Source organism: Pleurodeles waltl, chromosome 11 (assembly GCF_031143425.1).
Source record: "Pleurodeles waltl isolate 20211129_DDA chromosome 11, aPleWal1.hap1.20221129, whole genome shotgun sequence".
In the NCBI taxonomy this organism is placed as follows: domain Eukaryota; kingdom Metazoa; phylum Chordata; class Amphibia; order Caudata; family Salamandridae; genus Pleurodeles; species Pleurodeles waltl.
The window spans coordinates 608,773,114-608,797,369 of record NC_090450.1 but is presented as its reverse complement, the minus strand read 5'-3'; the positions used below and the strand labels follow the sequence as shown (position 1 = coordinate 608,797,369).

General features: G+C 39.5%; 1 protein-coding gene across 1 annotated transcript in view; it reads left to right on the top strand.

Annotated features, from left to right (window-relative positions):
* The window catches only part of ZMAT4 (zinc finger matrin-type 4), a 2,235,770-nt gene that overhangs the window by 520,404 nt on the left and 1,691,110 nt on the right, over positions 1 to 24,256 (top strand). Inside the window, exon 3 of the mRNA XM_069215461.1 lies at positions 20,058 to 20,156. Coding sequence (XP_069071562.1) covers positions 20,058 to 20,156 — 99 coding nt within the window. The remainder of the gene's footprint in view (positions 1 to 20,057; positions 20,157 to 24,256) is intronic.

Here is a 24,256-nt window from a genome sequence, read left to right as displayed (position 1 = left end):
CTATATTTACACAGTGACATGAAGCCACAAAAAGTGGCTTAATGCCACCTTGTAAATATGGCCCAGTGCATTGCGCCACCAGAGTGTCACGAAAAGTGAATCTCCCGGTGACCATAGGGCCATGTAAATCTGGCCCTTAATATTTTCATGTTCCCAGAGTGACTAGCATCCAAAACCTATTTTATTTTACTATTAGCATTGAAGCTGGTTCTATTAAGAAAAAACTCAAGTACAGTTAATATGTTGATTCTGTATATTGGGGTTGGAATAAGCTAGAGAGACAGCTCTGAAACTGTTTTTTAAAATATGTATTACAAATACAATTCAATGGTGTAGCTGTATTTTTGATGAGCATCCAGGAAAAGGAACTTTTGAAAAGTTAAACTTTCCCTGTCTGAAGCCTTTGCAGAGTGATTAGCATTGACCTGCCTGGACCTGCCTGCCAGTGCTGATTTGATGGAGTGTTGAATTCAGCTCTTACAGTATTACAGTAGGCAAATGGCTTGGGCATGACTGGATGGCCTGGGGGAGTAATGTGACCCAGCTTAACTCAAGAAGGCTAGTGTAGGAGTATCCAGGAACTTCACTTACCTAAAAGGGATTGGGAGAGACCTGTACTTTGAGGGCTTAAATTACATACTGCCCCTTGTAATACATTTTGTAGTACTTCAAAACCTACAACAAAATGTGCATTTTACCAATTCTTATGTGTCTGGATTTCTCTGCCCCAACTACGGAGTCTCAGCACACGTAAGTAGAGGTTTTTATTAGTAAATGTGTGAGGGACACAGAGAACTGCAAAAGGAAAAGAGTCAGAATTACTCTGTGAGATTAAGGAGGAGCAACAGGGTTTCATGGAGGGTCAATGAGGGGTTTATGGTAATCACTGACCCGCACAAGAGTAAGTCAATTGTTTTATTCCAGGAAAGGAGACATGTAATTTACACTTTTGTAGTAAATTTATACTTGTAGTTTATGAATACCAAAAGCAGTAAACTTACTCCAAACTGTAAATTTTCACAGTGTAAATTACCTTTGTGAATAAGACCTTTATAGTTTACTCATAATGTATCCTGGAGGAGAGCAGTTTTTTGATCCAACACATTTCAACCTCCTGGCATTGGTTTCAGTGGAGGAGGGAGCTTGCCCCAGAACCAGTTTAGTGTGGATGAGTTAGAGGGGGACTGCTCATTGCCTTCAAAACATGCTCCTAGGTGTGCTGCAAGTTCTCTCTAAGGGCATAAAGATTTGGCATGTTGGATTTGACTAAACATGATTCACTGTTAGCCAGTTTGCAAACATGGTATGCTGCCAAAGTGGTTATGTTTGGTTTTGCGAACATATTGTCCATTAGTCAAGGAGGGCCAGTAGATACCCCACCACCTGGCTAGTAAATTGAATAAAAGTAGCTCCTTGTCTCCAGCTTCTCACAACACTTTCTGCACATGTTGCAGAACAGAAAAGACATGGGGTTTTGAATGAATGAATTTGGAGACATGAAGTGCTGGAGCTGCTCCCACTTGTATCCAGCAGAAAGAAGTGGACTCCAAGGATCAGGCGGCTTGCTGCCTGTATAATACAGGGACAAAAGAAGCTTTCTGGATGGACCAGTGGACCAGTTAAATCTGGACCTGGATTGCACCTTACTGATGTCCTCAGCTGAGGTGTATGCTGGCCTTCAAGTGTTGTCCTTAAGTTCCTGGGAACATTTGAACTGGCTAAAAGCCTGAAATTGCACCTGGGTGCCAGTCAGCCAAGGACATTGATTTCTGGTTGGTGTTTTTCTTTTTCTTGACGCTTTTTGATTTAAAACAGACCCCCACCCGCACAAGGTTTTATTGATTTTTGGCACATTTTGTCATGAAATGTTTCTTGACTTTCAGAAATTGGTTGTGGGATTTTTAGTAGATTGTGTTGATATTTTGACAGTGTTATTGTTTCTAAATACTTTGCACAATGTCCTAATAAAGCCTATCTGCTCTGTACCATAACCCCGAGAGTTTAAATTATTGAAACGGTGTTTATGACCTTAAAAGATATTGGCACTTACTGACTGGGTAGGACTAACAACCCCCAGCCAATAATACATTTTCTGACAGCCTTCCATTGTAAATGTTGGTGACATGATAAGGTCTTGGTACAAAAGTCAAATATGAAAATATGCAGGGAAAACTACTCTGACACTATGTTGAAAAATAGCACAGACATTGTTTATGTAAGGTCTTGACATAGCGAGGTAACTCCATGGGCATATTGTGACAGAAAACGAAATTAAATAAAATGTAAATGAACATGTAAAAAAGCGATCATAAAATGTCCAGATTTAATTTGTCAAAATAGTAATGAACGAGTATAAAATGGCGATAAAACAGAATGAGAGATCTACATAAAGATAGTGGAGTCTTTGTTCATTAGTAGCACAGTTCCGGGAAGACCACGCACAATGTGTGGGTAGTATTTACTTTTGAAACTGGGCACATAAATCATATTATTTGAGCAATATACTGTTAAACTAATAATGACGTGTGTCAGGATATGATGAATTTAAAGGCCAGACCTGGATTTGTACGGCGTTCTACATGACCTAATTTTGACCAGGCAATGGAGTGTGCTTTCTTTGAATTACCTATTGCTTTTCAATTTCCCATACCTGACAGCGAGCATTAGCATTTCTGTAGAAATGCAGGCCTCTAATTGTCCTCTAAAGCGTATCTTTATTGATATATGGTTTTTTGTACCTCTTCTCATAAACCTGTTTAAGGGTACGACCTATTTGTGTGCCTTGACAGTACAATGTAAAACAGAATAATCACTGGCAGGTTCCATAGGACGGAGAGGAGCAGAAAATAACAAAAAAGCTTGGTATGGCAGGTCGGGTGGCTACATAAACACACGTTCACCCGCAAGTAAGCACTCAACATACATTTCAAAATATGTTTTTACTTACCTCAACAGCTAGGGGTAATTTTTCAGTTAATTGTGCTTAGTTCTTTATCACACTGATAGTGAATAATAGAGCATTATTCACTATTAGTGTTTTAAAAGAACTGACAGAACACAAAAGAAGTGGAGCCTCAACACTAAGGACAAGCTGTTCTGTGTTCCTGGCACTGATTTTGTCACGTCTGAGGCCAGGAGTCTCACAGGCAGTGCCAGAGGTCTCAAGGGGCAGGCCATAGGTCACAAATGTGACCCCTGGTGACCCCTGATCACTATTCCCTTTACCTGATGATATTTGCAAACGGCTGACCGAATGACCTCATGCTTGATTTTGATCCTGGTCTTTGAATCCTAACTTTCCTTTTTCCTGTAAGTTTAGCAGTTAGATGTCTGACTAAGCACCAGGATGCTCTTTTTAGAGTGACAGTGCACTTTATAAACACCTTATCTCATTTAATCTCAGTACCATAAGTGAAAGTGAAATTGTACATAAAAATATCAATCGCTAAAATATGGTTTCGTTAAAATAAATATCTTGAACTCTTTAAAAAAAAGTGAAACAATTAAATTCGGGCTGTGTTCCATTCAGCATCCAGAGAGTGTTTGAAACACAAGGCTTCTCTAAAGTGTCAAGTGCTGGGCTTTTTAATGGTCCCTAAGTAAGAGCCTCAGTGCTTACAATATTACACTTCATTAAAGTGGCAAGTGCTACATTAATTAGTCCACGCTTCCTCGAACCCAACAGAAGTCCTCACTGAATGTGAACATTTCTAGGAGTGGCTTAGTGCTGTCCTTCATTTGATGCTTTTGTTCAGGTCCTTCATCGGTGGTGTTATACATGGCCCTGTCATATGTTTTTGATTTGGTTGATAAAAACGTCCGAAAACACTTTTGTCTAAATGATTGTTTGCTGCATACTGATTGGTGTTTCACACTAAGCCTTCTTTGAACACTGCATCATAAATTTCCCGTTGAGTACAGAGGTACATTCTCTATCCAATGAAGACCTCTGGTGCAGAGGTTAAGGCGGTCCACGAGGAGCTTTGTTAACATTCTCGAGCGCCTGTTTGGCTAACTCCATGAATTTTAGTGAACAGTTTATGAGCCGAGAATCCAATCCACATAAGCTCTCTTTCTTTGCAGATTGATCTAACTCTCAGTCACATACGTAGATAGTTCCTTCTGAGGGGCAGCAGGACAGGGCACACACAGATTACACGAGGTTTTGTTTTCGTTCTTTTACCCACACCCTCTGCAGCAGGTGCAGTCCTGAGTAAATTTCCATGGTTTTAACGTTTTAGTGGTAGCAACATAAATATCATTTTTGTTAATTTTTACCTATGGGATTGTTCCACGTTAATTGTCAAGTGCTGCTGTGAAGACATGCTGGATATGATGTCAACAGGAGCTAGGCCCCTGTTAATTGTAAATTGACCTCTTATTTTAAATAATTGAGAATAGATTTGACGTGGTTTAAGTGTCACCTTAAGGTGGTCGTAATCTAGTTTCTTAGGATTTTATCCAAGTATTATTTACCAATCTCAGTATGGTTTTTGGGGTCGTCAGCTACGGACTAGTCTTTTTAATGACCCTTTAGCTTCATTCCTCAGTCCTATGCTATAATTAATAAAATGAGAGACTGCATTTGTTGTTAGGTCCCGAACTGCAAGCGAAGTTGGCAGGCTGGAGTACGTTAAGGTAAACCAAATGCAATCCTGATTTCACCTGAGTAAATATTCTCTAGATCTTTGTGTAGTTTTGAACCCCATGTCGGAGACCCATAAAGAATTCCTAGTGCCAATTATGCTCTGAATATTTCAAAAATATTTGACCATTTCAGACTATTTGGGTTTTTGTTGATTTCATGTAAGATATTGTGCAAGATACTCTTCGAGATGACTATTGCCTTTACTTGATTTCTGAAGAAGAGTTTTGTATCTAGCTACACACCCAGATATTGATAACTTTCTGCAGTGGCAAATCTTTGATCTCCCATCCACCATGCTTGTTTCATCTTGAATTTTCCAAATTGAAATGTTGTTGTTTTTCAGAAGTTTAGTTTAATTTCGTTATCTAGATTGCAGAGTGGGAGTACATCTAATGTCATTTGCAGACCTATTGCATCTTGGTCCGGCAATGCCATGTGTTCTCCTAATTTTGTTAGGGAGAATTTTTTGAATATCTAAAAAAAGAAGGTCTGTGGGTTATAGATTAAAAAGTACCCAGCCAACACGTAGTCTCGTTTTAAACTTGTGTTTGTTCGAATTTTCCTTGATACCCTAGTTCAACTGGCCAGTTTGATAAAAACCTATTTGTTCGTGTGTAGCAGTCGGATTGTTTTGAATTGTTACTCCAGAATGTTCTGCTCCTTCAGATTTTCGCAGAGGGTGTTTTGCTTGACTCCATAAAAGCCCACGTTGTAGTGTAAAAAACATATTTTACAATGTAGATGTCTGTTTTGATGACTGATAATTCCCAGTTTCAGTCTTTTTGAAAGCCAGTCTGCAATCTTGACAGGATGTTCCAATTGACAATCCAGTCCTCTAGTGTGTCCAGCAAAATTCTGGGGAACACCTTCGCGTTCACATCCAAGACTGTCACAGTTCTGTAATTCTGAGAATCATTATGATGCCTTTCTTATGAATAGGAATAGAAATTCTCCAATTATCTAGAATTATTTCCACTGCAAGGATCCCGATGTAAAGTGTTAACAGAGGGGTTTCCCAAGAGTGCACATCTCATTTATAAACACTCTGAGAAATTTTGTTTGAACTTGGGCCACAGCTACTTCTTGAGGGCTGTTACTGATTTTACTACATCTGCAATTGTGATCATTAATGGATACTTGACTTTCATATGTTCCTCCTTGGTCTTGGAGTTTTCAGTTTCCTTATCTCCTATGATTGGATTATGAGATTCATATATATTATTAGTGAGTTCTCTGTTGCTTTGGGCTCAATATCAACATGATAAATGTCAGACAGGAATATTTCCCCAAGAAGATTCATCAAGGTTATCTGTTTGAGGAGCCGAGTATTCTAAATTACAAACTAACCTCCAAAATTCATTGTACACCCCGCATATGCCCATGTGTTGATGTCAAACCATCTCTTTACCTCAAATACCAACCTGGCTTCCCAGAATTTTATTTTGTAATGACTTGGTAAATATTTTACCATTAAGTTGTTTTTACCGTTAATACCACCTTTGTGGCATTAGCTGATTACTGATTGTATATGTATAAAAATAATTCTTTCCTGTTTCTGCTTTGCCTCAGTACATCATTCTTTTGCAGTAGTGATTGAATGTTGCTTGGTCTCGCTGATGGTTGACCAGTGATTTCATTATGATATTGCAGGATAGGATTATAGCTTGATCATCCTTCATCTGACCCAATAATACAATAATTTCTTCCCTCCATTGTGTTTCGACTCTCTGTACATTTTTTAAGTATGGTTGTCCCATCTTATCCCATGCAAGCTTATGATTTCATCTACAGAGATTACCTTGAGTTTTTTGTTATAATTGATATCCAGCATAATGTTTTCTACCTGTGGGCATTGATTGCTTTTTCCACCAGTAACTATTTGAAATGATGATCTCGGCTATAACAGGTGTAGAGATCCTAAAGTATAATTGAATCTTTTGGCTGAGTCTTCAGCTTTGTCATGGCATGGCTGGTATATTGGGCTTAAAAGTAGTTTAAATCTTTCAATCCCTAATCGATCAGGCATTTTCAAACTTTGCTGTTTTGTCAACTGTTTGAAATAGAATGATGTATAATTTCTGGGACCTTATTATACAATTTAATTACTACAGGAGCTTGCAAGCTTTCAGAGGAAGTACCTCATTTAAATCACCTGTAACAATGACATTGCAATTCGGGTAAGCTGTTTGTTAATGTTTTGAATGTAGAAGCAGTGAGTCTTGAACTGATTGCTTTCTTTACACCAGCGTCTATAGTCACGCATAAAATAGAAAATATGGGTTAGAACTTGGGTTGGGGAAAGAATTCCACTCTGACGGAAGAGGTCACAGAATTCGGCCCACTTCACACTCTGTGAAAAGTTTAAAAAAACCTTAGCAATGTGACGTGGAGCAGATCTTTTTCTTTTGCATGGCTCAACAACATTAAGTTGGTGAGTGCGAGCGAGAGAAATCGGTAAGTTGGTGAGCTAGATTTCTGAACACGGGCAGTTGCGGCAGGTTGCTATCGCTCACGTTGAGAAAGCTGCTGCTTGCTTTGAGGAAGCTGCTGCTTGAGCAGCAAATCTACTCAAGTGGCAGAAAGAAATTAGCACCCTCTAGCGGTCCACGTGATGCAGTTTGCATTGATTTTACAGCACAGGAGAAAATCATGGTGCTGAAAATTAGCGCGAACAACGTGACTTACCCAAACTCCACCACTCTTGGTACTCCACGTGGTGCAGCAGAGTTTTTTCAGCACTTTGTGGAGTTCCACATAGCAGAACTCTGTGAACTCCACCCAGGCCTAGTTAAGACATTGTGTATTAGAAATAGCCACTTTCAAAGGCCTTGCCTTTTAGCTGTCATAGGTTCAATTGATACAACCTACCCTAACCCTGGACTCAGTTTAACAGGTAGTACAGAAACTAAGAAAGATTGAAAAGAAGACATTTAGGAGTGAATATTTATTAGGTATGGAAACAAACGTCTGAAAAGCTACATTGGAACCTATAAAACAAAAAAGAATGCTACATCTCATGTCTTGAGAGCCATCCCTGTATTTATATTATTGAAAACAAGATGCCTGTTCTGTTTTAAAAAATGTACGCTCTTGATAGTGCCTAGGAAGAAGACATGGTATCAAACAACATTTGTGCAAGTCTTCTTTGTTCTTTTTTTACTAATTATTTTTGGATTTACTTATATGTATTTATAAAAACGAACCAGGTGCAGAAGCAGGTTGGAACATTATAGAACAAGACAAGGACAGTCTGCCCATGCAATCACATAAAAAAGGGACGGTCAGAGATGTAATTATAATCACAAGAAAATCCTGATATGGCAATATACTATTATAAACGTTGTTTAAAGTGCAGATTTCTTAACTTTCTCCTAAAACCAAGATAGTCTGTTCGACTTTTTTGCACAAACCAGGTGCAGTAGCATATTGAGACAGAGTGCAGCAAGAGAGCACAGTCTGTTCATAACATCACTAAAAATATGTTGATGAGCAATATCTCAATATTAATAAAACCTGATATGACAACAGACTATCAGAAATGCTGTTTAAAAGCAGAATTAATAACTTTTCCCTAAAAATTAAATAGTTGGCTTGTTTTGGGATCTTATTGAGAATATAGTTCTTATGTTTTCCCTGCTTTTAAAAGATTGAACCCGAAGCCTGAGGACTGCCTACCTTCTCAGGACTTTAAGGGGCTGATTTAAAAGCCCTTAGTGCCATCCTAACAACGCATTAGCATAATTTTTTAGGCTAATGTGGTGTTAGATGGCCAAAATGCTGTGCCATATTTACAAATTGGCGCAATGCATGCATTGCACCACTTTGTAACACTTTGCACTACATTATTCCTGCAACATAGGGGTGCCAAAAAAAGGGCGCGAGAAAATCTAAGAAATTTCCTTGCAACATTTTTTTGCCACTTTTAACGCCTGCTCAGAGCAGGGGTTAAAAGGGGACATGCCATTGAATACAATAGGCCCCTATGTACTCTGCAGGAGTAGTGCCAAAATCTTGGCGCTACTCCTGCAGAGTACATCAATAGCATCACAAATGATGATGCTATTGCTCCCTACCCTGCTCCATGGTGTGCAGTATTTTAAATTCGGTGCACACATGGTGGCGCTAAGGAGGCGCAAGGAAAGTGCCACTGCATTTGGTGCAGCGCCACTTTCCTTAAATCAGCCCCTAAGTCTTTATAAAGCAAGTTATCCAAAGGAATCAAGGGAATTTGTGCTGCTGGGCTGGAAACGTCAATGTAAAGTGTCCAGTGTGCAAGGATGAGAAATTTTTGACTATAGGCAACAACATAAGGTGCGATACTCCTCTACTGTTGTTCCTGAAGGTGAAATCAACCATTTGTGCTTGTTCGCTGAAGATTTGCATGTTGAACACAATATCTGTCATTTGACTGGTAGGCTTAGCTTTATCTTGCAGATTTTTTTAAGTTGGCATTTCTCAATCTTTAGGAGACGAAACTGACCACTGCTCACCAGAAATATAGTACTAAACATATAAAATCTTCTTTCCGTTTCCATTTACGAATGTTTAAAAAGATGATCATGCAAAAAGAATCATAAGAGAGAATTATGAAATAGAGCTATTTAAAGGAAGATCCAACAGAAGCCTTAAGAGCTTTAGAGACTATTTTAGTAAATATAGTAGGCAACTGTAAACTTCCTACACATGGAGATGCTAAGAACATTTCTTCATAGGGAAACAATTGGAATGATGCTGCTGAAATGACTTGGAAAATAAGACATTATAAGTATCACACAAGACAGGAAGGTAAGTTTAGGCCGGCATTTTTTTCATGAGACAGCAGGAGACATCCAACCTGCTCAAAACAGACCATATTTTGTAATCATGGCTCTGGCTTGCTCATTTCCCTTTGCATAAAACAGTGCAACAACTATTGTAACGGTGTTGTGTTATGCTGTATTTTAGTAATCTGCTGCTTATCTTGAAATATGTATGATACTCAGTAATTCCATTGTTTAAAGTACATGATGCTGTAGTGGTCTAACACACCAAAATATGGGTCTTTACCTGCATGAATAAACTTGCTAAGATTCACTCCTGGTGATCTAATTTGAATCGAACATCATCTCCTCTAAAGCATAGATAATACAATTTCCACTTGCCTGGGGTTAGCGCGTCAGACCTCAATAAGTACACTTACAAGGGGACGCGAATAGGTCGATGAACCTTTTGACTTTCAATTAAAAGTTCTTACCATAGCTCCAGTACATAATTAAAAATCAATATATAATAATCAACAATCAATAGAAATCAATAAAATCAATAATCAGTGGAGTCAGTAAATGTCACGCACCATGACTTTTCACTCCTGGATAACCACACTTTCAGTAAAAGTTTAGGAAGTTTATTTCCCTGTATTAACAATGCTAGGGGCATGTAGATTATTCTCAAAATCAAATGAAACACATACAAAAACAGCACTGGTTGTCTGAAGCGGCGAAAGAAACGCAATCTAATCAAAGCTTGAACCACAACACATTCCAGAGCTACAGTGCAAATCAATAGCAGAGTCAGCTGCGACAAGGATGTAACATACATGGAATTCATCAAGATAATTCATCAATCATTAGTTGCTGTAATTGTCAGTCATTTTATGAGGGCCCTTAACTAACATCAGATTGGCATCATCATGTTGGGCTTCATGCAAAACAATTTAGAAACACAAATTTGGAAAAACATCTAGCTATGAATCTATCAAACAGTGCAATTGGTATCTAGAAACAAAAGGCATAAGATGCATAACAGTCATAGTTTATCACCTATCCTAAGTATGGGTCAGCAAGGCAGAATCAGTCTTCGTCCTCAGGTCATCAGTCGATCAGCAAAGCATAAGGCTCTCAGTCAGAGAATATGAGTCCAATGTCGGTATGAATCTGGAATCTCTCCTAAAGTCTCTTCTCTCAAAATCGAATAAGTCTCTCTCTCCTAAAGTATCTGAAAAGTTCTCCTCTGTCGCGTTTTTTTATCAAAGTCACCTGAAGTATCCCCTAATTCCCTATTGGTCAGTTACTCACATGTTTCTACTTTGCCCAATAATATTTCTATACCAAATCTATGAATTCTAATATTTCACTATTAACATGCAGTTGATTGGTCCACTTGACGATATTTTCATCATCTGGCTCATCAGGTAACAATATTGTTGCATATTCAGCTCCAGTCAGTATCTTCATTGTTCTTGTCCTGGGAAAGTCAATCTCACACACATTACACATAAAATGCTACACTAGCAGGAACATCATCTCCTTGCAGTCGGTTCTCATGAAAAAAAGCTTCCCTTAAGCACATTTAACAAGACAATGGACGTTTCTCAGTTTAATTCACTCTGTCAGTTTATTAAATGCTAAGAAATACAGCTTCTGCATGAGTCCCGACAAAATAGGCCAAGACACTTGCTAAGTTAAGGCCTACAATTAATAAAGCTGAAACATAGTTCATAACCCTTAATATGACATATTACTGCATTAGTCTAATACATTTTCAACATTTCATAAGTATTAATCATTAATTAGTACATTTTGTGTACATTGGTGGCCATTCTTAGAGGTCACATTTTTAAATGCATGCATTATTTTTCTACGTTAATTTATTTTCTACATAAACTCATTATTCAAAATACATACACACTCATGAATAAATTTTATTAAAGGCACTTGCGCTAGCACTGGCATGCTATTTTGATCCACGCTACATTAGTTTGCTCTGAGTAAGTGAAGCCAAGGCCTGTGTCCAGTAAGGCCTCAAAGTCAAAGTATTGCTGTTCGGCATTGCACTCCATGTACAATATGCAATTGGTCTTAGAAACGTTTCCGGAAGTTAGATCTTCAGTGGGGCAAACCAGCAAGCTGAGGCCATCCAGCAATTTGACGATGATGGTCATGGCTTCATCAGCAGTTTCAGCCTCCAGCTGTTCTCTAGGCAGAAAGTTGGCAAAAAGTTTTTAAGTCCCAAGTCTTGCAGGAGGTAGGAGAGGTACACTCTAACAGAGGCCATGGGCCCAGGACCCAAGGGACACAACTTTGGTGTTAGGACTCTTTCCAATAAAAGCCAGCAGCAGGGTTCAGGGCCATGCCAGTTGAAACTGGTGAACTGGGCAGTTGCTGGGAGAGAGGCCTCTGGGAGCCTGCTGTGTCCCCGTTACTCACATGGGAGAGCAACCAACTGACCCTTGGAGTCGTATCTGGGTTCCTGGGTTCAAGAAAAGCAGGTCAAGTCTTTCTTCAGGATTCAGACTGTAAGGCGGTCATTCTGCTGATCCTCCACAAGTCCAGCAGTGTCCTGAAAAGAGGTCTTAGGGGGACACTTTAATGCTCAGTGGTAGCCTGTGGATGGGGGAAACTACTAGCCACTCCCCAAACACTTTCTGTGTGGTTTACTGTACTCTATCCCTCAGTGCCCATTTCTACCTAAATCCAACATTGCAGTGCCCTTCTTCCTCTAGTCATAGCTCTTTGCGCCCACTAAAAGGTGCGGCTATGACAATGGGCAAACCTTACCTTGTGGTCACGCCATATCAGTTCTGGGGCAGCTCCCCATTGCCACTGGGGCTGGCTAAGAACAAAAAGGTAGGCATGCCAAGATGTGAGCCAGTGACATGGTAACACACTAAAGTACACAAAAAGTGATGGATGGAATGTTTAACTTCATCTCAGTCACAGGTAATTTCTCATGGTCACATCACACCCCATCATTATTTTCACACCATGCCACCTGAGCTTGGAACCAGCCATATGCAAATCAATATGTAAATCAATATTGACTCTGCTCCAGTGAGAACTTCCAGTCCAGGTCATCCCTGAACCAGCACACAAACAACCTTTGAGCAGTTTCACCCTAGTTATGGTTCATCAGCCAGGTACTGTTTGGTTCCAATAACACTGTGTGCACCAAACCTATGTTAACCCATTGTTATTTTGCACACCAAACTCCATCAGTTTGGAGCCACCCACATGCAAATAAGTATTCATCCCGGTCTAATGGGAACAGTCCAACCTGAACTGCCAGACCACGTATTCCCTGAACCAGAACACAAGCAAACCAGGTCCAGTTTCACCATAGTTAGGGCTTATCAGCCAGGTATAGTTTTGATCCAGTGACTCAGTATACATGGGACCCACTTTCCCCCATCTGGTCATACCCTTCCTATTTAGGGTGACACACTTAAGTGTAAACAAAAGTGATGAATGGCATGCTTAAACTAATCTCTGTTACTGGTATTTACTCAGGCCACATCCCAATCCATCACTATTTTGCACACCATGCTACCTCAGTTTCGATCCAGCCATGACCCTGCCCCACTTAGAACAGTCCAGCTCGAACTGCCAGGTCAGGTCCTCCCTGAACTGACAATAATCCTAGTTATGGATTATCAGCCAGGTATAGCTTGATTTCAGTGACACAGTATGCCCAGGACCCACGTCTGGGCATACCATCCCACTTTGGGGGACAAACTAAAGAATACAAAAAAGGTGATGGATGTAATGCTTGAACTAATCTCAGTCACTGGTAAGTTCTCTGGCCACATCCTAATGCATTGTTATTTTGCACACCATGCCACCTAGTTTGGTCATATGCAATCAGTATTGACCCTGCTTTAATGGGAAAAGTCCAGTCAGAGATGCCAGGTCAGGTCCTCACTGAACCAGAATGCAAGCACCTAGTCAATACAGCAGCCCTCATTGTTCTATTCAATAAAATAGCACTATAATCATGTATCAAGTCCTGCTCCTGCAACCCAGTTTTATGGTTTAAAGTGCCATTGCGACCCAACAAATTACACTTTTTGCAAAGCATTTACTTTCCTTTTTTAATACTTATAAGTCATTACTAAGGTAGACCCTCAATCCCATAGGGGAGAGTACATGGTATTTGAAATATAGGGCATGTATATTTAATTTTTGTACATGTCCTGGCATTAAAAAGCCTTCAAAGATGCTTTAAATGCGGCAAAGCTGGATCTTCCACAGGAAGACACTGGTTTAGATCACAACTTATAAAGCTTCATTTCTGTTTCAGAGCAGCTACAAAAAACAGTTCAAGGGTGCATTTTACTAGTGATTTAAAATCCAACTCAAAGGTCAAAATGGATTTCATATTTTAGTAATGCACTTTTAGAAAATTGTCCTTTCTTTGCTGAGACAGTGGACAAATTGCTTGGGTGTGGAAAGGTGTTTCTCATCCTTCAGCATGATGGCTTAGAGGACTGTGCCCAACCTCTTCCTGAGCTTCAAAGTAGGCCTGCCCTGTGTATAAAAGTATCCAAAATTGTGATGGATGGAATTCCTGAATTAATCTCAGCCACTGGCAATCATGTGGGCTGCATCCCAGCCCAGCGATATTTAGCACACCATGCCACCTTAGTTTGGACCCAGCCATATGCAAATCAATCTTGACCCAGCTCCATTGGGAGCATCTTATTAGGGGCTTACAAGTAAATTGAATGTGCCAATCAAATATATACCAACTTTAACATGTTTAGAGAGGAGAGCACAAGCAGTTTACCTCTAGTTTGCAGGGATCCTATTGCCAACAAAAAATGGGTTCTGCATCACAGGAGAAAAAATAATTACATTAGCTTTTCTCTTTTACTTCATTATTTTGCATTCTTTTTTCCTATTATTTCTCATGATCTTTTTGTGCCATGATTTCAATTAAAATGAACTTATTATTAAACAGAGAAGTGCCCTCAAAATACATTTCTGCACAAGACATGAAGCAACAGAGGAAGATTGTTCAGGCCCTTAGGGTTTTTGTCATCTTCAACTCTCTCCCTAACTTTAATTAGGACTTTGTAGCTTTTTCAGTAATGTGGCAATACCACCATTTGATACACATTGGTCATGCCTCATCTCACCCAATGGAAGTACCCTACCTGAAGACATTCTATCTTGAAGGGGAAAACAGCATGTAAGAGAAACCAGTTAAAATGAAGCAAGGATTGAGTAATTATATCAACTCTACGTACTACCTGATACCAGCCTGGCTCAGTCCTGTTGCCTATCAGGTTTTGCTGTTGATAACTTATTGTAGACTTTTTATTAGTCAGAATATGGAAATAGTTCTTAAAATAAGGTCAATCTTTATATTTGCTTAATGAATATTCTCTTTTTATAACAATCAGTAGTGGCTAGCCTTCCCAGCCAGAATCCAATACAATCTATGCATCACTGTTCACCAGGTACTACATAATCTGAGTCCACCATGACTTAGCAAGCTGCCCACTATCACAAAAAAATTCAAAGGACTGAGAACTAAGGAATCATTCTCTGGAAGTCCTACAATTCAAGATAGTATTTAATATGAAAGATTCTTTCTCAAGAGCTACCGCATCAAGATGGAATTCTATTACAGGCTTCAGGAATAAGCTATTGCAAATCCTGCAGAAAACAACTTAAGACTCTCCAGTTATAGCTGTTACCAACCCTTAAATTTACTACACTCGCTGGCTCAAGATTTTACTAGCTATTATCACTGTCATCGCCATCAACTTTATGAGGAATGATTTTTATCAGACATAACTGTACCTTTTTATAGAAAGTGCCTCAGGGGAGAAACAGTAGTGTGCTCCTATGTTGTGCTCCCTCAAGGCAATTTGGTATTACAGAAGAGGCCTCAGATCCTTATGTAGCCTCTTCTGTAATACAGATAGCACTGGTGCACATGTAGTCTCAGCACTATCTCAAGTGGGCTCTCTCTCATTTGCATGAGGGTGCAGCCCCATGCAAATGAGGGATTCACTTTGACTCGATGCTGAGCATAGGTGAAATTGTCTTTAGGAGACACACTGAAAGTGTGCCACAAAAAGATTTCAGTGTGTCCCTAAAGGCAGAACTCTGGAGGAGAAAAAAGGGGCCACTTTAACCCCCCTCAAACATCCCCTTACAGGTGGGTGCAGTCACTCACTATACCCGTCTGCAAGAGAATCTCTCTCCCCATTTAAAAGTGAGCCAGGTGGCTGCCTGCACAGTGAAACACAGAGCAGCTGTGAAGCAACTGCTCCATATTTCTCTTGAATGCACTGCCCCATAGGGCAACACGAGTTTGCAGCTGCCCTGGGGGCAGCACATTCACTGTAATATGGCACACTTTCCCCATCTGTGTAAAGCTCACCCTATTTAAAGTTTGCTCTGTAGAGCAAACAGGGAATGTGCACCATAAATGTAAGACGGTCCCAGATGTTATCCCTCTTTTATCTTTTGTTTGATATAAAGCAACCTTACACTGAAAACGTGTTTACATAAAAATGAACAATAAATGCTAATTGACTGAGAATTGTTCCTGGAGAAGAAATCAGTGGGCTGATTGGGGATAACGTAGTTTTTGTTCCAGATCTGACTTTCATCATGGCACCATCTCTGACCTCACACCACAACTATACTTCGCTGCTTGTGGCACCTTTCTCTGGAACCATCAGAAGATGCAGGCAAATGGCTCAGTGAGTTAAGCGCTGTCGACTAGCATCCAGTGTGACTGACATGAGTTTGAGTCCTTTCCAGATGAATTCAGCCTTTTACCCTCAGACAATAATACTTTGTCCAATATTACATTTGGTAGTGCAACATCTATTGTTTGCAGTGACTGAAAATAGCAAACATTGGAGAATAAAATGCTAAATCTAATAAACAAATTATTGATTTCTGTAGACCTGGTAGTAAATGCCTTTTTGTGACTTGCCTTCTGGGGTTATTGTGGACTGGAGAGATGGAGAGAAGAGCAGAAGTTCAGAATAAGGGCAGAGGCGCCATACTAGCACAGATTGTCCCATCTGTGATGTGTGTTTATTGAGCATAACATGCCATCTGTGGTCATTGAGCAAAACCTGTCACAGGCTTTTGCAGTTACCACTACTGGACAACTAAACACAGGAAAAGCAAACAAAAGGGACAGCCAAACAAACGTTGGCATGACACTAATAAATACATTCACATTGACCTTCCCAAGGACTCTGAAAGCCGATATGGTTCTGAGGGATGAATATTCTGCTGCAACTTTATTTCTTTAGTCTTGGAGCAATATTCTCTCTCTCAAGCTCTTGTCATCTCTGTGCCTTGCCCAGGATTACCTAAACATGTGTGGGCAAGAGCATCTCTTTTGGGTGGCTTAGAATGAGTTGTGCAACTGTGTGTTATCATTTATTGGGGGCTCTCTGTTGATGCAATATTGTGGCTTCATCTGTCAGGGACACTGAATTCTATGTGAATATTTCCATCCAACATTCCCAGCATACTTGTATTTTGTCTCTTCTATATAATTTTCAGGAGGAGATGAGGAACCTAATCATTGGGTTCATCATTTTCATGCATTTAACATTGCATGAATCATACATGTTGTATTATTGTCTTAAACATAGTTACTTTCCTTTCACATTTTACTTCCTTGGATTTACTCCTAGATTGAGTTCTTTATGTCTCCATTTTGTTTTCATTTTAATGTTCTCATATGTTTGCTGTTCCAGTTCATTCATAAACTGCAAATTACAAATTAATTGCACTTTGGTTGAACCATCATGGGAAAATATAGCAAACAGCTGTTATTAAATGACTCCTGTGCCAATGTACTCAATACAAAGAAAGTTTTAAATATTTGCTTTTTTTGTAGAACTATTGGCAAGTATGTGAATGTTAAATTGAAAATGTACTGTACAACTAAGTATGTCACTGAGCATTTATAAAGTACATTCTAGAAATATGTAAACTGTGAGAAAGTACCTCTTTTTTGAGTGGTCACAAGCATTTTAGTGCTGACTGGCATTGCTGGTTTTTCAACTCTCTGCACTGTGGCACTGCTGTCCCAGGCCCAGTATACGTGCTCTGCCACCTAAAAGATGATTAATTTAATTAATCCCAAACTGACATTTAACTTTACTGTAATACTATAGTATAACATGCAGGAAAATACTCAAGTGTTATGGATCATTCGGTATCATATTTGGATGGCAGCACCTATTTTGCCATTGACTAGAGTGACCAAGAAAACATGACTTCTGACCCACCTGTGTAGTCTAACTCATTCAGCTTTTAAACCTGCAGATGAATCTCTCAAAATAACCTTTTTTGATGGGAAAGAACCTTCCTTTTAACAATTTAAAAAAGTTACCCCAAGCAGGTCTTTTAGCCCACAGGAATGGATGACTTGGATTTAAAAGTGGTACATGTAATGATATATTGTTGGCTTGTACAAACAGTGGCTATCCCTCAAATGCTATTTTCAGTGTCAAAGGTTGTAGATGTCCTATAACAAAGGATTCAATTTGGCATCAGGACAGAGGGAGGGAGAGCCGGTCCCAGAATCGGGTTTGCACAGCTGAGTATGAGGGGACTACTCATTTCTCTAAACACACCCCTAACTGGCTCACAAGCTCCCTTTGGGGTCAGAAAGATTCCACCATGATGTATTTGTCTCAGAATTGCTAATTGTGGGATAGTTTACAGTAAGGCAAACAGGATGTGCTGCAAACGTGGAAGGTTGGCCTTGGGAACTTTTTCCTCATTGTTTGAGGGGTGTCTAGGAGTCATCTCCACCCAATTGCTCGGAAATCCTAAAAAAGTGGTACCTCACCTATAGTTCAAAAGAACACTCTCTGGACCTAGAAAGAAGAACACACAAGGACAAGACCAGCTGTGTAAGACCTGTGTGGAGACTGGATGGGCTCACACCGCTTAAGTAGTATCCAGGACTAAGGAGATGACTCCAAGGGTCAGTTGACTGACCTCCTGTTTGGACACAGGAACACAACAAGCTACAAGATGCAGTTTTCTCCTGAAATGCTGAGCTGCCCAGTAGCAAACAGAGCTGAATGGCCATCTGTTGAAGTGGGTCCTGGCCTCTACATAAGGTCCTGGGAGCCTTAGAAGTGACCAAGAGAAGCTTCTCTAGAAATTTTGAAAAGGTCAATTTTGAGTGGACTTGGTCAGATACCATTGCAGGCTTACCTCACAGGAGGATTTTGAACTCTATAGAAAAACTAAGATGGAAGGTAGCAATCCTGACCATGTGAAGTTGCAAAAATTATCCACCTGATGAGAGGAATTTGGTGACCATGAAATTTAAATTCCTCCCTGTCTGAGCTTTTCTTCATCAATTCCATCAGCAGGACTGCTGTGAGAGGACTTCGGAGAATACAGCCTGCAACCTTGCCCCTCTGAAGGATTTTGACTTCAATTACAGAGACTAAAGGCCCGATTTATATACTGGCGGCATGTGTGCTCCATAGCAATGGTGATGGATTATACATGCCACTAATATGAAGATTTGCCTGCCTTATTTAAATATGGGCAGTCCTCAGTTTGGCCACAGCAGAGATTAGTCTGTCTCCGTCATGGCCAAACTTCTTCAGTCGCCCTGGGAAGTGAGAAGGAGCAAGGGCCATCAGAGAAATTGTCTAATTTCCGATCACTCCATTTGGATGGGCAGACATGCAATTATTTTTTTGTGTTTTTTACTGCCAGCTAAAACCTGGTGGTAAGGAACAGTAAAATCTTTAGAATGCTCCCACATGGGAAAAAAAATCCTATGGTCAGGGAAGTATTACATATCCAGTGTGGAGATTTTCTTGTTGAAAAGAAAATGTATTACAGTGTGCTACAGAGCTAAGTACTACTGCTGCGGCCCACAGCACAGGGTAAAATGTATTGGCAGGAACCACCATCCCGGAGGTTCCTGGCAATGCTTTTATAAGTGCCTGCTTGGGGGCCACTTATAAATTGGGTTGGTGACATCTCCACTTTGGGTACATAAATATTTACTCCATCCCCATGGCAGAATGGTGGGCCACCCGCCTAAATATAGATCACACCCCAAGTTAGAAGCTAAAATCATTGACCTAGATGAGCCAGCTTGGTGTATCCTACCTGGGCTTCGTTACAGTTGCCTGAAATCACACATAGGTCCTGGTCAACTGTGAACAGTGACTACAGATTGATACTTCATATTTTCTTGGTGCTTTTTGCCTTACATCTTTACAAATGTTTATCTCCAGTCCCCCTTAATAGATTTTTGTTGTTGTGTTACTACTTACACTAATTACTGTTTTACTCTATTTTTCTAAATAGATAGTGGAATTTATATTGTATTGTGTTCTGGCTTTTTCTACTGTTTTGTAACTGCTAAATGTGTTACACATTTTCCTAAGTTAAGGGTGTCTGCTCTGTGCCATGGGAACCCGGGGGATTAGCCCAGATTTAAATTATTGAAACTGTGTTCGACCCTGACAAGTTTGTGGCCATATTACTTTTCAGTGGACTCACATCCATCATAATTAATAACCCACTTTCTTACCTATTGTGATTAGCCAATTATTGTGTTCTAAAATAGACATAGCACTGCATTTGTGAATTTATTCTATTGCTTTGTTTTTCTTTTGTATGGGCAGATGAAGTCTGATATCGACCAGGAATTATTCACTGAAAGTTATTGCAAAGTTTGCAGTGCCCAGCTGATATCAGAATCTCAGAGGGTAGCACACTATGAGGTAAATATTCATTCAGCAAGGTATTTATGATCTGTAATTAAGTTCATATTCAATTAGTGTGGGCACCTCATGTGCATAGGAACATCTAAACTGTATGTATTATTTTCACCTGCAGGGTTCTGTCCTGCATATATTACAGCTACTTTACCATGCAGTTTCAATAGCTTTAATTTCATTACAAAATTATTAAACTCAGGTACAAGAGTACTAAGAACCCTGTCCTCACCATAACACTGATTCTCATGGATTGAATCAGGCTAACAAGGTAACAAGGTATTCAGAAAAATCTCACTCCTGATGTTTTCTCCCTAGACATTTCCCCTCCTAAAAGAAGGTGAAATGTGCAGGTGGGAAAATGCTCCAAAAATATGATTATGGAAGTCAGATGCATATCATGGCCATCAATGGAAAATGCAGCAATTACCTGGCATTTACATGCTCCCATGTTCCAAACTGGGAAACCGAAAGACTGATGCTGGCAGAGGTGCAAATACTCCATAACCTCTATGGAAAATAGTGTTTCTTGAGGGCAACTGGTCAGACACTTATTTTGATATTGTATCCAATTTTTATCATGGTTGAATCAGTGCACTTTAGACATTTTGTGAAAGTCTAAAAAAATCTAAAGCATCAATATTTTAACTATTGTTGCCAAAATTTAGTTTCTAAAAATACTATAATCTCATCTGTAAAAGGAACTATTTCACCTCTCCTTTGCCACTGAGTATCACAGAGACATACTGCAAATGTTAAAATCATTTCATCACCATCATAAACATAATGTAGAAGAAGCACTTTGGCCATATTTTGATAAACCCATTCTTCACTTAGTGTATATTCTCTGTGTTTACACATCATGTAGACATAAAATTAACATGAAGACACTGATTTCTGACAGTAGGCACAGTTTATTTTTCTGTGCATTACATCTGCGTCTTTTCTTAAATTGCAATTATTGAGAGTTACTTACTATAATCGTATAGCCCGCTGCCATGAGCTATATCATTTGGTAAAGGCCCAGAACACAAGTTATAGGCCTGAGCCACAGACGAGGGCCTATAACGAGGGAGATAAATGTTATACCTGGTGTCATCTGAGGCAGAATGGCTCTAAGGCTATTAAATCATTCCAACTACTGAATTTAGGATTTTCTAAATTAAAAAAGGAAAAACAGAAGGGCAAACACTAAAATGGTTGGGAAGAAGACCAATGCATGCCATTACTAGACCTGAGGCAATTTATTATCTTCAACTGAGCTCCCACCATTTTAGTGTTCTAATATTGTTTTCTTTCCAGCCAAGAGCAATTTATGTCTTTCTTTTCTAACAGTAGTCTTAAATGTATGAATTTCTCTTAAAACACCTCCAACTGTTTTGAAAGCCCAATGTTTGCGTGTGTTATCCTTTAAGTCATATATTCATATTTGCCAGTTTGACATTTTAATTATATTGTTCTCTTAATTGAAAATATTTTTCAAGAACTTTGTCCTCCACTTGCTACCTTGTGAACATTGGATCAATTTGTGCTATTGTCTGCATTTTCTGCAGCACGTATATCTGGACCTTCCAGTTGTAAGTTAAGTTTGTAGTTAAGTGTGGCAAATGTGCTTAGCATGTTTTCTAACCATCACAACGGTTACACTTATATGAATATGTACCACAGTCGGATCGAATTTCTGTGACCATTGCCCTAACATGCTGCATGGGATACCCACAGGTGAAATTCAAAATGAAACTTAGGATTGCTTAGGTACACATATATACACAGGTTGTTGAGTTAGGCATCCCTTAATTCGCTGAAGTTTTTAATGTTTGTAAATATGGTATATTTTGACAAATGTTACTTAGTCTGATTTACTGGTGTATATGGGGCAACTTACTCATGTGCAACCTATTCCTATTTACTAGTGTAAGTCAATCGTAAGGAAGTAAATAACCTTTGTAAATCAGACCAACATTTTGGGCAAAACCAGGAGATATACAGCATGGCAGAATAGGTGCAATACTTGGCTAAATTGTTAGCACAAATAAAGAAGACTTGGTATCATAAGAGATTGATAAACTCACTATGGCACATAAACACTGAGCATGAAAATAGAAATATGAGTTGCCATATGGGACATATGTTTTGCTTTTATAGCTTGTTTTTAGGTTGAACGCACAAGCGCTTCGTCCCTGTTGTAATCTCTCCTTGGGCTTTTAACCACCCACATCTCACGCCTGTCACTTTTATTGGTTCATAGGCTTGCCTTTTAAGATCCTCTTGATTTTATTAGTGAAAGGCATGCATACGTCATGCCGTTTCCGGTGTTTAGCCCTCCTCGAGCGCACCAGCCAACTACTGAAAACATTCAAGGCTCCATGTTTACAGCCTGGTTTCTGCAGTACTTTCTCTTTTTATTTTCGACACAGCTCGATCTCGCTGGATTTTACATAGCGCAATCACACTTGTTTTTTTGGCTTTTAATTTCAGCGCAATCGCTCTGGGTTTTACATAGCATAATCGCGCTAATTTTTTTTCTTTCAATTTATGTGGCAAGAAAAGTCCAATTAGGAGTTTACAGCGCTAATAGCTCTATCTCAGCAAATGCGAGACTCGTTGCATTGCAAGTGCTTGTCTACAAATGTTCTTCAAACGATGCAGTTCTGATTCTAATCACATGAAACTACTGGGTATCCATTGACATATCAGCACACATTTTAAAAGTTGCTAGTTAAGGATTAGAGATAAACCATGCATGCATTTGCAGACATTATGGTTCGCTGATTAATGATTAACATAACTCTACAAGAAGGAAAAAAAATGTAATGCTTCGACCTATGGTGGGTGTGAGTGGTGTAGTGAAGATTAGAGGGCAGGGTGGGGTTAAGGTGATACAATGATCTACTCTCACCATGAAAATGAAAAATAGCTTTCTTTGGGTGACTCTACAAACTCCTTGACAAATAGCGCCTCATTTTCAAAGCCAGCTTCATAATTCATTAACCATTAACTTTGTGTAGCAAAGCGATTGTCTAAGAGTGTCAAGGCTATTTTAGTGAAAACTCACCAGCTTCCTCCACCACATTAATGTATCCATCACAGAGTAATGACATTTGCGGCCCAGGTCAGCACTTTTCAGTTCAGGAGACTGACTATAAGCTGGAGGCCCAGGCCACCAAAATGATTCCACACTTTCATTAATCAGACTTATGGAGATAAAAATAGGAACAGAGCAGCTCGAGGCAGGTTTATTTTCTGGCCATGAATGCAAGATCATATGAAACATTAAAAGCAACACATTCTGATAGTGAAACCTGGGCTTCCTGCAGGTTTTTCATTCACACGCTGCTATGCGTGAAACAAGGCTTCATAAGGCTCTGTGATTAAATCAGTCAGTCTTGTTTCCTAAGACGCCCCTTTCTTTAGTGTGGGAACATTTTGAAGGAACACACCTAAAGGTTTCCAGTCTGTGAGACTGGAAAAGAGATGTCTAAAAAGTATACAGGAATGGCATTTTCCTCTGCAATAAATATTTTGTAGAAAGAAAAACGGGACCTCCTTACAAAACTTAACCACAGTCCTTAACAACTACTCACAAAATATTAATAATTAAAGGCATATTTGTAACCTATTTGCCGAAGTTATAGATATTACAGAAAATCATTTTTGGCAGAAGAGTGGTGGCGTTTTTACCAGGAAACAAAAAATATTGACTTCAAAAATGCATCAGATCTTTGTCTTGAAATATAATTTGCTGGGTTTATGGAAATTAACTAAATTATGTTTTTTTTTTTTTTGAATGGACACTTCAATCAGGTGTCTTATTCCAAATGAAATGTCAATTACTTCCTTATGTGAGCCAGAGGGAAATGATGCTGTGCTAGTTGTAATGCGGGGGGGCTTCAAGCACTACTTCCTTGAACTGCTCACCAGGGGGCATATTTATACTCTGTTTGCGCCGAATGTGCGTAAAATTTTTTGACGCACAATCGGCGCAAACCCTGCCCCATATTTATACTTTGACGTCCGACCCCGCGGGCGTCAAAGTTCCACCATGTGCGTAATTTTTTGGAAGGGGCAACCAGCCTTGCGTTAATTATATGCAAGGTAGGCGTTCC